Consider the following 14283-nt stretch of genomic DNA (forward strand, 5'->3'; position numbering starts at 1 on the left):
GCGGCGGCGGAGGCGGATTCTTCGGCAAGGACGCCCCCGATGATAGAGGTGACTCCTCCAACGACGGAAGTAACGACGGCCTGTCGAGCTTCGATGACTTTTGTGGGGATCGCAGCGACAGGATGACCATGCTCTGCTCCCAATTGCCCTTTCACCATGGCAGGACCGGCTTGTCCTCCAGGGACATAAGCGCAAAGGAGAACCAAAGCGGACAGGATGGCGAATTTGGTCATAGTGGGAAGGAAATATGCAGTTGAGAAGTGCGTGATGGCTGAAGAATGAAGTCGATGACTCTGTGAGTTGCTGTTCCTCTCCCACATAGAGACTCTTATATACGTCTTGAAGCAGTCTAGAAATTCTGGGTAAACAAACTCCAAGCGGCGGCGTCTCTCTGGATCGTAATGTCAGGAATTCTCCGGTAAGAAAGGCTTTGGAGAATGAAATTTTGGCAGAGAAAGTAATTTCGACCGGGAGCTTCTCTCCGTCGCGTCTTCGGCGGTCCATGGATAACCTCTAGCGTTCGCAAGAACATCCGCAGTTTCTCCTGCTTGTCAGTCAAGCGCGATATGTAACAGGGAGTGTCTAGGCTTCTGCAAAAGCGTAACTGCTGTGAAATGGTTTAGAAAACCTGCACATGCAGATACGCTTGGAAGAACGTACGATTTGAGAGAGAATTGGCTCTTGTACAAGCCCAACTGCCTGTCGAAAGATTCTGACTGCAGGACTGACGGGTAATAATGGCGAAGCCTGTTTCTCGGAGTATTTCATCGAGAGCATCGTTACCACGAAATGCACAGCAGAGCGCGCTATGAGGCAAGCATGTCTGGTACGTCTTCAGAGCGGTTGTTACGACGTATCGTTCACATGGCGAACAGTTATTGGGTCTCGAAGTTCTAGTGGAATGCCGTCCAGTCAGAAGCATACATATTGTCCACGTTGAAGGGTATGTGTTGTATCGTCGGAGTCACCAGCAATATCCGGATACATTTTTGTTGCGGTACGGCACTAACTAAAAGGCAGAGGAGGATCGAGTTCGCCGTGGTGGCGCTGCTTAAGCAGCTCCAGATATCCAGATTTGTGGGGGGAAAACAAAGAGATGGTTTAAATCTCGCTGGGCAGTGGTGCTGGCTGCAAAAAGGACAGTCGAAACAATGTTTGCTTCGTCAGCACCGTATAAAACACAAGTTCTACTCCCTGCAACGACTACTACCACTAGACACGGCGTAGTTCCAATGGGGGGAGAATGGAATCTTGTTCACCATTCCAGTGCAGAGACCATGACCCAGCACATCGGTAATACCTTCCGCCTGTCTTACGTGTAAGACGGAGGCAAGGGTGCATCATCCGAGATTGGTATAAGGTCCGTAGTTGAGAAGAAGTGCGTCCAGTGGAAATCACTCCGACAATAGACTGCCCGTCGCAATCCTTGAGTCGTTTTGAAAATCGATACGAGAATTTTCTAGAACCTTGAAGAAAGTAGTGCCGAAGCAAGTCTTGAGCGCAATAACGGCACCCGATGATGACGAATTGAGGCTGATGGACGACGAGCCGAGCTCCCAAAGCATGCAGCAGACGGATATTGAGCAAGCCATCGGTTCTCGGAAGGGTTTTCTGCGCCTCCTTTGAGCCAGTCATGAGTCATGACAGATGTTTTCGAAGAAGCAAAAATAGTGTTGCTATTAGTAGATCTACACATGTCTAGACGGTCCTTAGTATGCAAAAAAGCTGGTTAACGCAGGCCTACCGTTGATCTAATCCGGGCCGTTAAATATGGTCAAATCGCTCAGCAGCTGCATTGCGATCCTTCCTGGTTTTGGTCCGCCGCCGGTGTCGTAATCTCGATTTCTGCGCACATACCATAAGCGGGGCAAGCCCATCAAGCAGATGAGATCAGAACGAACTTGTATTACCCTCCGGCTCCTCTTCTTTCTCTTTACCCGGTAGCGACATGGCTATCCTTTTGAACAGATTCTTTACATTGTGACCTGCTTTAGCGGATGTCTCCATAAACAATACGTCGAGCTGGGTCGCCTGCGCCGTAGCCTCTTCAAGTGTTACTTCCCTGAAAAAAATCAGATATAGAACGTGAGTAACGGACGGGATATACCGTTTGTCTGACAAGTCGGCCTTGTTGCCCACCAATACGACTATCACCTCCTTCCCTCGTTCTGAACGCACATCCTCTATCCATTTTGTCGTCGATAGAAAGGATGGTCTGTCTGTCAGCCTGTTTCTATAAGTGCGTCGAGGCCGTTGAACCAATAAAGCGTACTTGTTATATCGAAAACGATGATAGCCACGGAGGAATCGCGAATATACGATGGTATCAATGAACGAAAGCGCTCCTGTCGTGAATGTCAGCTCAGCGTCCGCTCGTGACGACGCGTTCGTACTTGTCCAGCCGTGTCCCAGAGCTGCAGCCTCACTGTCCGATCTTCAAGATACAAGGTTTTACTTAGGAAATCGATACCAATTGTTGCCTGGTACGTGTTGTCAAAGGTGTCGTACATGAATCTGACCGTGTCTCATAGGCGGGTGCAGCCAGAGGTAATGTCCACGACATACCGGGTGATAAGACTGGTTTTTCCGACACTTTGGTCACCCAACAATACAATTTTTGTTCGCTTGGGAGGGGAGGATGGGAATTCGGAGGATGTTGGAGAAGCCATGGAGGTTGATACGATTGAACCGCTGCCCGTGGCTGTGCAAAAATTGAAACTGCTCTTGACCGCCACCTTGCCGCCGGACATATCTGATATCAATAAATCAACCATTCTGTCAGTTTCGATGAGTGTGCTGGCCGCGCAAAAGGCAAGTAATCTTTATTTCTCAAAAGCCATCGCTGACCTGCTTGCAGCCAGCGGCCATGACCTCCCATTAGAGTTAGTGGATGAGATTATCCAAAATACTCGCGACGATGCGATGTCCCTGCCCGTCGCGTCGCTCGTTTCCAAAGCCTGGTGCCCCGCGTCCCTTTGCTACCTCTTTTCAGTGGCGGATTTCTCCCTGGAAGCAAATTTCAACCGTTGGCGCAACATTGGCGCGTCAATGGCATATATCTCGTTCTATGTCCGAAAGGTCAACTTCGAACCTGGAGGCCGTTTCAGAGAGCAAAGAATCCGCGAGCTGAAGGCAAAATATTTCGGAGACGACAACAAGACCGATATTATGCTCGAATTTCTCTTGCAGGAACACGAATACCAGGCTCCACCCCCTAACGTTCGTCTTCCCCTTATGCCCCGAGCAACCAAGTTCTTGTGGTCCAACATGATGACCCATCCCATTCGCTGGACGTCTGAAACGAAATAGTTCCTCTCCACTTTCCCAGCAATCACCGAGCTTGATTTCCAGGGTGTTTTGAAGCCAAGCAGTTTCTCAGCATGTTCAAGCACATCCAGCTCTTTAAAACGGCTTCTATCGATATTGAATGTGTTTCTGAAAATGCAGGCGCTTTCACAGGAGACATGACAGACCTCCGGACCTTATCCCTTCAAGATTTCAGGATGTCCACAGATTGGCTCGTTGGAGGTTTCTGAAATATCCCGGCCTACTAGGCTTCAGCATATATCCTATGAACACGACATGCCCTTTTCTCCCAAGACCTTCGTTCGCCTCCTAGACATGGCGGCCGATTCTCTAGAGAATATGTCTTTGCAGCCTCCTTCGCCTGGCGATGGTAAGTTGTTGATTCACGACATTATTCTTCTTTCCGCTGATAGACTTGACAAGCCGGCTGGACAAAAGCTCCCTCATTTCAAGAAAAGAGCATACCTGTGCCTTCGGTTACTGAAGTTCGCCATGATCAGTTTGGGAGGAACTCTTCGGCCGCTCTTTCAGCTGACCTGGTGCGCAGTTGCAGTACAGTGGTTCCCCGCCGCCCAGGACTGACAACCCTCAGCATTCACGTTTTTGCTGACGAACTCCGGGATCTGACTGATATTTTGAAGCAAAGTTTTCCTTTCAAGTGGAACTTGTTCACTGAAATCGTTTTGCGGTTGTACCCAAATCTGAAGATGTTTGTAATGATCATATCAATGCAATATGATTTTGGGAAGAATGCTACAGGGAAGCTGGAGTTGTCAGTTAAGAGGGTGCTTAATGGGCTGGGGGAGAGGGTGACGATTGAATGTCGTGAGGCTTCGTTTCCTCGGGGTTGCAACCCGACTGACTTTCATCTTCAGTGGATGAAGACCCTAAGCCACAGGAGCCATAGAATTTAATATTTCTGACCCGCAGGTATCGTTTACTATGGAGCATACTATGTCAGACTATATACCCAGTTGCCTGTTCCTAAGGATGTGAATATCAAGTCGCGTTCTCTTCAGTATGACATTGTCATGTGATAGTCGTGATAGCGTGGCACAGCATGAGTAAAATAATTTTCTTTGCTCCAAGTGCCAAAGTGCCGCCTGTTTGAATACCACAATACCTGTCATAAATTCCGAAGACTGTGATATAAAATGGTGATACAGGTTTTTTGAAGCTACAAGGCCTTGGTATCTCTTTACTCGGCACCTGATTCCGCCACAGCCTTTGTCCGTTCGTCGCCACGGTCGATAATCGACTCTAGGTGCTCGAGGGCCGCCTACACTCCAAGTCAAAATGGGAAAAAATGGTGTGAAAATGGATCAATATGGCTGATAACGAGAATCATGGATAAAATCACTCCTCACCCTCCCAACTTCGCTGAGCTCCTGCTCCTCTGTTCTATCAAAGACTTCAAATTCATCAGCATCCACAAAGGCTTCGTCGTCTTCATCATCTGATGGTGATGGTTCATCGGGATGCAGCGAGGCACAGAAGGACAATGCTTCAAAGATCGCATTTACTAAGAAAAGTAAGACACCGCTCAATAAACATGTCAAAAGAACATACGCGACTCGCTATCCTTCGGAACAACAATAAGTTCTCTCATCGTATCCTCCCCTTCCTCCTCTTCTTCCTCCGTCCCAACACGACCAAATTTATCGTCCAGCTGGCAGTAAATCCCACCCCCTGCTTTTGATATCGCATGGAGAGTAATGGCAGGGTACTCTATCTGCCAGCCCTGAGCATTCTCACCGTCCTCGACAAACGCCAGTACGGAATCGATCACGTATAGTGTGCCATGCAGCCACTCTGCTTTGCCTTCCAAAGGGGCGTCAAACGTGACATTCACCTCTTTCTGCTCGTGTCGAAGCACAGGGGGGATATCGGAGAAGTTCTGGGGAGTGGATGAAACGATGGTTGCGTGTTCTTCCAGTGTAGAGAAGCGTGGAAGGATGGATGTTAGGTGAACAGCCATAGCGTTGGGAAGAAAAAAACCGGATTGATTAGATTGGTTTTTGGCTTTCGATAAGATTAGCTTGGCTCATGCCGAAGTCAGTGCCGCTCAGCACCGCCACCCAGAAACATTCTTCATTCGGAGTGGTACTTGTTGGATTTTGCTGCAGCTCTAATAGAGCAACGGACTCTCAAACTAAATCTGGCTGGCCTGTTAAAATCGGACTATCTGCCAAAATGATAGACGCCACTACGTTCCGCGGGCTTGCTGTTGTATTTCCCAACTGCGATTTTCCAAATATCTCGAGCCCGACAGCGGATATGAAACTCGCATTCCATTGGGCAGCGCACAAAACGCGGATACATAGTACCTATATGAACGTCGTAAAGATTCTCCACAGTTTAAAAAAGACGGAGAAAAAGCTCCGTTCGAAATTCCCCATCTCAGGAGGTGTTTCATCACGTCGAGGAGAGTATCCTGCCGAGCCTCTGGACCCTAGTAACCACTTGAGACATAAACACATGTGTACGTCGGAGAACAACGACAGCTCCTCCGGTACCTCATTCTTTTTCTTTCGAATTGCATTGCTCACCTTCCTCCATACCCACAATAGTGGAACTTATCATTGGCGCCTTATCCGCGACCATCTTGGTCTCTCCGCTCCCTTCTTGCAGCTACTGGGAGATGGTCGGGCCGATATGACTCCACCAAGAATCATACAAGTCTAAGGCGCAGTCCTCTCCGTCATCTGGAGTGTTACCCCCGTCGTTGCTAAAGCTATCACCTCGAGGTCTTCCGGCCCGTCCTCTACCACGAGCAACGAGATCCAGCAGTAGTTAAATGTACTCAAAGATCTCAAGCTCCGATGCCTTGACCTGCAGTGATGAGGTTGTCGCGTTCGCTCTGAAGACATGGGCAGTTCGAATGTGCACATTTTAGCAACTTACGCCGGAGGGGTTTACTTTTCTTTCTTTCAACTTGTGTTCACAGTGCCGAACTGAAGGCTCTGACGCAGAATTTGGCTCTTGTGGCATGCTTCTGTTCGTATCTCTGCCATGGTGCAGCTGTGAGCCGACGAGGTCTGTCTGTGCTCGTCTTGGTCTCCACCTGGATGTGTATGCTTAAATGATCACTGAATATGAGCGAGCAACCTAACAGATTCACAGTTGATATAGAAGTCTACAACAGTGCTTGGATGTAGTTTATGGCGAGTGTTCCAGCTTTACACTGAACACCGCGTGAGTTTTCTTCGTCCTCGTGTGCTCCACCGACGCCGAGTTCAAGCGCTTAGCGTTGGTCTAGATATGTCACTAAGTTATTTGCTCGTTAGTGAGGCTTAGACGGCTAATCCTGGCTTAAACCAGCTGGGATATGCTTGAGTCTCTAGATCGATCTCCGTGTGAACGTGCCACTCACACATTAACAATGTATCCATATATTATCTACCGAGGTATGCTGGTTGATCCATGAATAACGATCCATTTACATAATCTACGCAGTCCACCTGGCATCTTACTCTTTTTCAACTGCATCATTTTTCACCTGTACCGCAGGCGCTTTGACCGTTGATATCGGTCCTGTGAACCAGTTGATTCCGCCATATCTCGGAAAGTAGAAATAGACGGTGGCAAATATCAGAACGCCACCTGCAAGGTCTGCGTCAACGCACCAAATCGGAAGCTTATTAGAAGCCACTGGCCTTGCACTACGATTGTATAGTTCATGTTGCCTACCCCGGGAGAGGGGGTAAGGGGAAACATAAACACAGCTGTCATGAAAGTCATCCAGGTAACGGCAATCGCGGCAATTGGGAGACTCTGGGGTGATAGAAGTTACATCAATCACTTTCAATCGATGCGTGAGCATAAAATGACTGACCAAAGGACCTAGCCGGAAAGGGCCTGGCTTCACTGTTTTGCCGCCAAGAAACCTCGCTGCCATCGGGATGGAATATGACACGTATTGTCCAGTAATTACCAGCGAAAAGACCGCCCCAATAGCGTTATTACCAGCGAAGGCAAGAATTCCGAGTAGAAGGGACAAGAACGTCCCAAACCAGACCGCGTGAGATGGGGTCCGAGTTTGAGGATCGACGTAGTATACCCATCGAGAGAGAGGGAAACCTCCGTCCCGGGAGAACGCAAAGATCTGTATTTGGGTCTAAGTATAAATGCGAACGGAAAGGGAAAGCAAGACACTTAACTTACCTGTCGAGAACATGTCGTTAACTACGTACCCGTCAGCTTTAGCGCTGCGTGAGACCATCACGGGGACTTACTATACCTGCGCTGATAGCGAACCTAAATAGTTGATATCAATGAGAAGATAAGGATCTGTGGACTCGAGAGATCCGATTTACTGTGCCAAGATGATGAAGGACCATACAATAAGAGTTCCCGTCCTTCCAAAGGATTTGAACAATATCTATCAGCAGATCCGTTACATGTGCAGCTTATGATTAGGACCATTGGTTACGCACAGTGGCCATAGGTTGGCCGATGGGGCTATCAATGATACTTTGGTAATCCTGGCCCATGCAGAAGACCAGTGAGATGTTCATGGCTTCGTAATGCAAGGCTCGTTAGTTGCCAAGGCTCGGCGTTGACAATAGTAGCAGGGGAAACTCACCCCAGCCGAGGACAGTAGCGGAGAGGGTAGAGAAAATGATTGCCATTGGAACGGCTATGCTGGCATTAGTGGCTTCCTCGCTCATATGAACGGGAGCATCAAAGCATCCTGTACATATCAGCTACGAAGGTATTTGCACGAGAAAGGTGACCCACCAACCCCCCATAAAGGGGTTAAAAAGCTAAGGATGAATGCGAATCCATTCGGCCATCCAGATACTAGGAAGAACGATGAGCAATGAAAAATTTCCGCGTGAACCCAGACCATTAGTGAAGTCCTCAAAGGCAAATTTTGCGTCATTTTTGAATTCCTTGGGAGTGGCTGCCGGGAGGCCTACGATAATCGCGAAGCATAGGCTGGAATAGAAGGAGCCTTATGAGCAACGGGACTCGAAAAATCGAAAGAAGCGTACAGGACATTGAGTATTACGAAGAATATCTGCAACCTAGCCATAAATCTAGGACTGATGCTGCATATAAGTGCATGGCAGAGGAGAAGCGCGCAATATAAGCCACTGCATGGATTTGTCAGGCCCTTAAGTCAGTGACTATGAGGTAACGCACAAAGTCTGGGGGATGGTTGCTTCAAAAGTCAGATCGGATCCGATACTGACCGCTACCATGATTTGTAGGGCACATCCCCAGTCAATGCTCGCAACGCTAGCCACATTACTGATGGTGTTGGAATCTATCTCACGTTAGTGCCAGTGGGTTGCAATGAGATTTAAGCCATACATCCTACGATCCAACATAAAAAACAGCGCCATTTTTCTGGCGAGAACATGAAGGTCCAGTAATAGAGTCCACCGGATGTTGGCGCGGCAGACGCTAGGTCTCCCATGGCAAGGCCAATTGCAGCGATGAAGATGGAACAGACAGTCCACTGTGAATGAAGCGTCATTCCAATAGCCCCTGTAAAGGGATGTTACTTACGCCCCAGACCATTGCAAACGCGCCTCCATTGGGGAGGGAGTAGATGAGAACGGATCTACACGATGCATGAAAAGCTATACATATTTGAAATCCAACTTACGAAAATGCAGGTGCAACCCCAACAATGCTGAAGGCGATCCCAAGAATCTCTAGTGGTTTGAATTGTCTTTTGAGCTCTGATTAGAGAAGACTATCAGTCAGCGCACATCGACGAAGGCAAGTACTATGAAGTACCTTGTTTATACCCGAGGCTGGCGAGTAATCCCTCATCAGTCTGCACCCGTCGAGAGAGAAAGTGTGTCTGTGTGGTTATCTTTCTCGAGCATGAGAGAAAAGACTTCAAAGTCACAGGACAAGCGAGCCTTCACGTCATTATTTATAAAAGCTCACGATGAGACGATAAAGCTATATTTGTCCAACCAAGGCCGGTTGAGGCGACGAACCATCACCGGAGAGATTTGCTAGTGTCGTTATAGAATAACTTGTGATTGGTTGAGATAAAGACTCATCAAGATATGGATGTACCGTGCCGTATAATGATGTGATGAGATGAGATTTGGCTCCCTGGGCCCTGCGAAGTGCCAAGATTTGCATGATTAAAGACTTGTTTACAGGCGACTCGGGGGATATACATGCCATGATACAGTGAGCCATTCGTATATTGTTATTTCATTCCCGATGTATGGAATTCCTAGCACCGCTCGGTTTCCCATCCTTGGGCTTCATCTCTCCCACTTTGGGCATCATCGTAGGAACTCGAGGTGCAATAGTGGGGTTTCGAGCTTTGCATAGCGTTAACGTATACGATAGGCCGTTGCCCTTTTGATCCTTGTACGGGTCCACTTGCGTCTGAGTTCATTTCTGAGGGGTGACCGTAGCGCCTAAGCCTCTAGAGTTCGTTAATCGTACGCCGCCGCACTAGCACCAGTTTTGTTACTTGGTTGGCCATGGTGAGCTCAGCGATCCAACACCGACACAGACGGAAGAGAGATACGTACTTCGTGCATGAACGTTTCACCTGAAGCGAAGACAGTAGGAAATCTTCGATGTTGATTAGACTTCTCCGATATTATTCGGGGTGGTCAAGAGTCGCGATTCTGAAGTCGATTCCCAGTCGATTATGCTCCGTCATGAATTTTGGTAGCCGGGATAGCTAATGGCCTGAATGGATCAGAATCGAGCGGTCCCAGACATTCGGTTAAAACATGATTAAGGTTTCCAGGCCTGAATTGATGCTAGACTCACTGTTCGCCGGTTTGACATGTTGCCCAGAATAGCTGTCAGAATCGACTTGGAAACCATCGATTCCAGTGAGCCTCTGTCTAAGCTATAGAAATCATATAGGTTGAGCCAAAGTTGAACTTTTCGATCTGTGCTCTGGACAATGATATTCCATAATTAATGATTACAGGCAAAATAAATACATACAGCGGTGCAGCAAAACATTCTTCTTTCAATTCCGTCAGTCAGCCTCGATTCATCGTATTCCCAGCACCTCTCGGGTTCTCGTCAGTAAACTTGGCCCAATTCTCATCTTTAAGTCTCTTCTCTTCCGCTTTTGCTTCTCCCTTGATTGTGCCGTCTATTTCGGCATCCATGGCTAGCTGCTCAGATGATGTGGGCATATTTTCCGAGCCAGGACTAAAAAACATATGTCAATATGTAGAGGATAAAAATTCCATAGCAGTCGACATACCCTCCTCCAGAAAGAATGTTACCCCGCTGCCTCTCCACTTCAAGGTACTGGTCGATAGTCATCGTTGGTAAGTTGTATCCCGGCCCGAAGACCTGTGCCTGGTGGCGAGCGCGATCAGACGCGCCAAAAGGGAGAATCGTGAATGGTCGAAGAGGCTACATAGTGGTCAGTGAGAGGTACACTCAAGTCCACAGATGGAGCAGACCTTTCCTGCAGGATCCAGTAACGGCCCTCCACCCGGATTAGGTTTCGGGGCATCCAGTTTCCACATGTCTTCGTCGCGCTCGTCCTTCTCTTTTTTCCTGGGATCATTATCGTCTGGCCTGGGTGAGTACGGAAGTGGAGGAGGTGCCGTCTTCAACAACTGCAGCTCTGTGTCGATGTGGGCAAGGTGAGTCTTGGAAAGAGAGTAGAAAAGACGTAAAAGAAGAAGGACTGTTTCTCGTAGCACTTCGTCGTCTTCGTCTTCATCTCCGGAGGCAGTTGCAGAAGGTAGAAGGGAACTGATAAGAATGAAATCTGTGGTGCCGGACGCTAACTCTTCAGTGGGCCGCCGACTTTTGCGTTTGTGAATGACCTAGCAGACTTTAGGTGTCAATATATGCATTGTAAGAGTAACGCACCTCTATCCTCGTACGCAGATCCTTCTCATGGTGGTATTGCTGTATCTTCTGTTCTCGTTTGCTTGCAGCATTGGTGGCGTTACGCGAAAACAGCTTCGAGTCTCCCTCTGTAACTATTCCGTAGTTCTCCAGGGTCGAGCAGTACGTTTCATAGTGATTCTTGGAATTGAAAGTCAGGTCTGTACCAAAAATATACAGTAAGAGACGCACTTGAGCCTGGACGATGGAAATAAACCGATCCTCCCTCTCCGTCGTCCGTACGCGTCCCTGTACCTCCGCACACACATAGGGCACGGTGAGATAGATTAGATTCTGCGTGGAGATGTCATCGAGTGTCTCGTTGCTGCTGAAAAGCGCGAGGTCGGATATTCGAGTTTGAATTTCGCATAGATCCTCTATGCATGACTTGACGATATCCTGCAGGATCGTTATTTCCTGTTCAGTCTGAGGATGCTGAGATAAACACCTGTGTCGAATCTTCAATCGTGGGCAGGTCATAGGCATCGGATGTGGCAGTGAGGACCCGAGAATATAGCTTGGGCAAGGGCGTAGTCATAGTAGCTGGATGAGAGGCAGTCGCGATCAAAGTCACTAATTGCAACGATCGCGGAGCAATAAGGTCCATGTTTCGAGAGAACCCTATACGGCATTTTCTGCAAATACATAGGTAGATGTAGTAGATACATTTGTGCTCAATGTTGAAGAGCATAAGTACAAGTTTTATATTACGTGCTCGTTGTTTCGATATCGGATAAGAATGTCCATAGGGCCTCCGTGTTCTTATAGTCATGATGGGTGATACTGACGAGCCATCTTTCTTTTTTCACCGAATCCAGCAAGGACCTCTCTTCAGATCCCGGGCGGTAATGCGAAGCCCATTCCGACCAAATCGAAAAGGCTTCATCCTTCAGAAATTGTAAGGACACTGCCGAGCTCGTTGGCAAAATGACTATACCTTCCACGAAAGGAATGATTCACGTTCAATAATCGTCGTCTGTATGATCTCTTGGCCCGTGAAAACACCCCAAGTTACCGCATTTCGCCCATCATCAGGTATATTCCCTTGATAGTCCCCCTAAAAGAACTTTCAGTAATATCCATGCCAGTGAGTTCCGGCCTACCTTCGAGTTACCAGCAAACCAGTGCACCCACCCCTTCCCGTTATCTGCGACCTTCTTCTCGATAATGTCCAGATCATCTTCAGTGCAGAAGAACTCCACAAATCCTTTCTGAAATACGAACCCAGCACGAGGACCCCATCCGAATACCTCATCGCTCGATGGCGCACCATCAACGGCGGGTTGTGATCCCACCGTCCACCAACCACGGTTTGTAAGTTTCTCTAAATGTGGAAGGATCGTCAGCGATTCAGGAGAGAGTGGTGTAGGAGAGAATGGCGTAGTTGGTATCTTCGAATGCAGATGGTCTAAGAATATTGCAGTTAGATCTTCTATAGTCCGTGGGTGCCTCCAAAGGCCAAAAGTCTGGCGTAAGGATCAAAACATGACTCAGTACACTTTACAGTTTTGTAACTCACTATATTTCCGACGTTTCCATACGGGTCTTGGTCGCCATATGCCGGACTCTTGAAGTCACCGAACCGACCGTTAGGGAAGTCATCCCACGTCGCGGCATTGTTCAGCTCTCCACTACCAGCCTCACCGTCGGTGGTGGATATGGTAGCTAATCCATATTTTGCCGCCCGGCTTGCTGAAGATGGAGTGACAGATCTACCGTCATCATGAATGTCTTGCTATTGTAGGGACGTCAGGCATATACGAAACCCTTAGAACGAGTTAAGTACCTCAATCAATCTATTGTGAGTTGAGGGCACGGCACCAGCCCACTGCAAAGACTCTAGGACGCGCTGTACGCTCTTTTCAAGGTTAAGGGTGCTAAAGTGTACGCCAGGAACATTTCCTTCAGAAGTTAGTCGTCGTATCATATTGACGGCTAGCTTGACGCCATAATCTTTAACGAGTTGGTCGTCATGCTGTTGTATGATTATTATTTCTCTAGCGCTGAACAAGTAGGTGCGCACCTTGATGGGATCCAGATCCGATATGATAAACGACGGCACATCTGTGCCACAAAGCTTGATTAGCCGCAGGAATGATGAATAAGTTTGGATCGGCATGATGCCAGGGATGATTGGGACGCTGATACCTGCAAAGAATCAACTTGAAATTCCAAAACAATGTTATACAAGGACACAGACCTTTCGCCCTAACTTTCTTCTCCCACTGAAGGAATTGGTCTACATCGTAGAAAAGCTGAGTGATAATGAAATCGACGCCAGCATCTACTTTTGCTTTCAGATACTCCATTTCAGTATCCTCATTATGAGGACTATCAGGATGTCGATCGGGGTACGCTACAGGTATCGTTCAGAAGGGAAAGAGACACCAGGAAAGATCTAACCGGCAACGCCAACGCAAAATTGGGATGAGAATTGAGGCGAGGAACGAATGTAGGAAACAAGATCAACACCGCGTTGGAAACGAGGATCAATGGGAATCCACTCCTCCTTCCCTCTTGGTGGATCTGGTCATCGATAAATTTGACGTGACCCTCCAGGGTCGTATATGACGTACCGCCGCGCAAAGCCAATATGTTTTCAATCTTCCTACTCTTTGCTGCCTGGTATAAAGTGTTAATTTAAGTTGAATATAAAGAAGGGATAACACATACTGCCAGGGCATCATCTACCATCCCTTGCATCATATTTGTACATGTGAGGTGAAGAATGGTGTCAATATGGTGTTCTGTTTGCGCCAAGCCAGCGAGGTCCAGACTACGATCTCTGGTGCTTCCACCGGCACCCCAAGTAATGCTGACTGCCATAGGCCTCAAATTTGACAGTCTGGATATCCGAGAAAGGAGGTTCTCGAATCCCTGTTAAGACCGTACAAGTCAGTTCTCAGCGTTGTCGGATAAGGAGAGGACCATGACTTGATCTGTTCGTGGTGGAAAGAACTCAAAGAAATAGAAAGGGTGAGGCCCATCATGTGCTGATATTTTGTCGATGATTTTCATCCCGATGATGGTGGTCGGAAAATGGGATGACTCTTATGAGGCTGGAATGGAAATTATTTCCCACGTCTGTCACTAGGCACGTGAATCTGTCACAGCTTTTCTTGG

The 14283-nt window shown here is 47.9% G+C and overlaps 10 protein-coding genes across 10 annotated transcripts in view; 3 read left to right on the top strand and 7 right to left on the bottom strand.

Annotated features, from left to right (window-relative positions):
- BT62DRAFT_918563 (uncharacterized protein) overlaps positions 1 to 233 on the bottom strand; it is a gene marked incomplete at both ends in the record, with an annotated part of 709 nt that extends 476 nt beyond the window's left edge. The window contains one exon of the mRNA XM_043184091.1: positions 33 to 233. Within this exon, the coding sequence (XP_043041613.1) occupies positions 33 to 233 (201 nt within the window). The remainder of the gene's footprint in view (positions 1 to 32) is intronic.
- A 116-nt stretch (positions 234 to 349) lies between these two features.
- BT62DRAFT_1003895 (uncharacterized protein) lies at positions 350 to 1642 on the bottom strand (the record flags this gene model as incomplete). The annotated part of the gene is made up of 4 exons (XM_043176984.1): positions 350 to 607; positions 661 to 823; positions 1317 to 1459; positions 1514 to 1642. 4 exons carry the CDS (start codon positions 1640 to 1642, stop codon positions 350 to 352), a joined length of 693 nt encoding a protein of 230 aa, XP_043041614.1.
- Positions 1643 to 1783: 141 nt separating this feature from the next.
- Positions 1784 to 2669, bottom strand: BT62DRAFT_890917 (GTP binding protein; the record flags this gene model as incomplete). Its single annotated transcript, XM_043183044.1, has 6 exons — positions 1784 to 1845; positions 1902 to 2062; positions 2108 to 2219; positions 2273 to 2345; positions 2394 to 2514; positions 2566 to 2669. The coding sequence occupies 6 exons, from the start codon at positions 2667 to 2669 to the stop codon at positions 1784 to 1786; spliced, it is 633 nt and encodes a 210-aa protein (XP_043041615.1).
- A 34-nt stretch (positions 2670 to 2703) lies between these two features.
- On the top strand, positions 2704 to 3491 carry BT62DRAFT_754165 (uncharacterized protein). The gene is made up of 2 exons (XM_043182156.1): positions 2704 to 2811; positions 2858 to 3491. Exon 2 carries the CDS (start codon positions 2923 to 2925, stop codon positions 3307 to 3309), a length of 387 nt encoding a protein of 128 aa, XP_043041616.1. The 5' UTR covers positions 2704 to 2811; positions 2858 to 2922; the 3' UTR covers positions 3310 to 3491.
- A 91-nt stretch (positions 3492 to 3582) lies between these two features.
- Positions 3583 to 4213, top strand: BT62DRAFT_1003898 (uncharacterized protein; the record flags this gene model as incomplete). The annotated part of the gene is made up of 3 exons (XM_043176985.1): positions 3583 to 3676; positions 3730 to 4131; positions 4182 to 4213. 3 exons carry the CDS (start codon positions 3583 to 3585, stop codon positions 4211 to 4213), a joined length of 528 nt encoding a protein of 175 aa, XP_043041617.1.
- A 53-nt stretch (positions 4214 to 4266) lies between these two features.
- Positions 4267 to 5352, bottom strand: BT62DRAFT_947043 (uncharacterized protein). The gene is made up of 2 exons (XM_043188007.1): positions 4876 to 5352; positions 4267 to 4828 (listed from the first exon to the last, which is right to left on the bottom strand). The coding sequence occupies exons 1-2, from the start codon at positions 5282 to 5284 to the stop codon at positions 4629 to 4631; spliced, it is 609 nt and encodes a 202-aa protein (XP_043041618.1). The 5' UTR covers positions 5285 to 5352; the 3' UTR covers positions 4267 to 4628.
- On the top strand, positions 4868 to 6054 carry BT62DRAFT_754188 (uncharacterized protein). Its single transcript, XM_043182157.1, has one exon. It carries the CDS (start codon positions 5353 to 5355, stop codon positions 5989 to 5991), a length of 639 nt encoding a protein of 212 aa, XP_043041619.1. The 5' UTR covers positions 4868 to 5352; the 3' UTR covers positions 5992 to 6054.
- A 721-nt stretch (positions 6055 to 6775) lies between these two features.
- On the bottom strand, positions 6776 to 9417 carry BT62DRAFT_979884 (APC amino acid permease; the record flags this gene model as incomplete). Its single annotated transcript, XM_043189474.1, has 16 exons — positions 6776 to 6909; positions 6933 to 7080; positions 7142 to 7411; positions 7442 to 7460; positions 7623 to 7687; positions 7743 to 7825; positions 7892 to 7999; positions 8047 to 8109; positions 8156 to 8247; positions 8304 to 8405; positions 8455 to 8578; positions 8626 to 8773; positions 8824 to 8878; positions 8924 to 8999; positions 9058 to 9097; positions 9349 to 9417. The coding sequence occupies 16 exons, from the start codon at positions 9415 to 9417 to the stop codon at positions 6776 to 6778; spliced, it is 1596 nt and encodes a 531-aa protein (XP_043041620.1).
- Positions 9418 to 10289: 872 nt separating this feature from the next.
- On the bottom strand, positions 10290 to 11698 carry BT62DRAFT_890417 (TAP42-like protein; the record flags this gene model as incomplete). Its single annotated transcript, XM_043183024.1, has 6 exons — positions 10290 to 10464; positions 10520 to 10674; positions 10725 to 11096; positions 11143 to 11301; positions 11353 to 11559; positions 11609 to 11698. 6 exons carry the CDS (start codon positions 11696 to 11698, stop codon positions 10290 to 10292), a joined length of 1158 nt encoding a protein of 385 aa, XP_043041621.1.
- A 169-nt stretch (positions 11699 to 11867) lies between these two features.
- BT62DRAFT_891175 (methylenetetrahydrofolate reduct) lies at positions 11868 to 14178 on the bottom strand (the record flags this gene model as incomplete). Its single annotated transcript, XM_043183057.1, has 11 exons — positions 11868 to 12047; positions 12098 to 12217; positions 12264 to 12626; positions 12665 to 12895; positions 12947 to 13135; positions 13184 to 13308; positions 13361 to 13516; positions 13564 to 13686; positions 13737 to 13782; positions 13834 to 14037; positions 14095 to 14178. The coding sequence occupies 11 exons, from the start codon at positions 14176 to 14178 to the stop codon at positions 11868 to 11870; spliced, it is 1821 nt and encodes a 606-aa protein (XP_043041622.1).
- Between the last annotated feature and the right edge of the window lie 105 nt (positions 14179 to 14283).

Source organism: Guyanagaster necrorhizus (genome assembly GCF_019112545.1).
Source record: "Guyanagaster necrorhizus MCA 3950 unplaced genomic scaffold BT62scaffold_8, whole genome shotgun sequence".
Lineage (NCBI taxonomy): Eukaryota > Fungi > Basidiomycota > Agaricomycetes > Agaricales > Physalacriaceae > Guyanagaster > Guyanagaster necrorhizus.

Bases quoted from the DNA above. Each gene is read 5' to 3' on its own strand.
- BT62DRAFT_754165 (XM_043182156.1), top strand. From the start codon at position 2,923: ATGTCCCTGCCCGTCGCGTCGCTCGTTTCCAAAGCCTGGTGCCCCGCG.
- BT62DRAFT_947043 (XM_043188007.1), bottom strand. From the start codon at position 5,284: ATGGCTGTTCACCTAACATCCATCCTTCCACGCTTCTCTACACTGGAA. The intron at 4,829-4,875 runs GTATGTTCTTTT...TACTTTTCTTAG, and splicing joins TCCGAAGGATAGCGAGTCGC to TAAATGCGATCTTTGAAGCA.
- BT62DRAFT_754188 (XM_043182157.1), top strand. From the start codon at position 5,353: ATGCCGAAGTCAGTGCCGCTCAGCACCGCCACCCAGAAACATTCTTCA.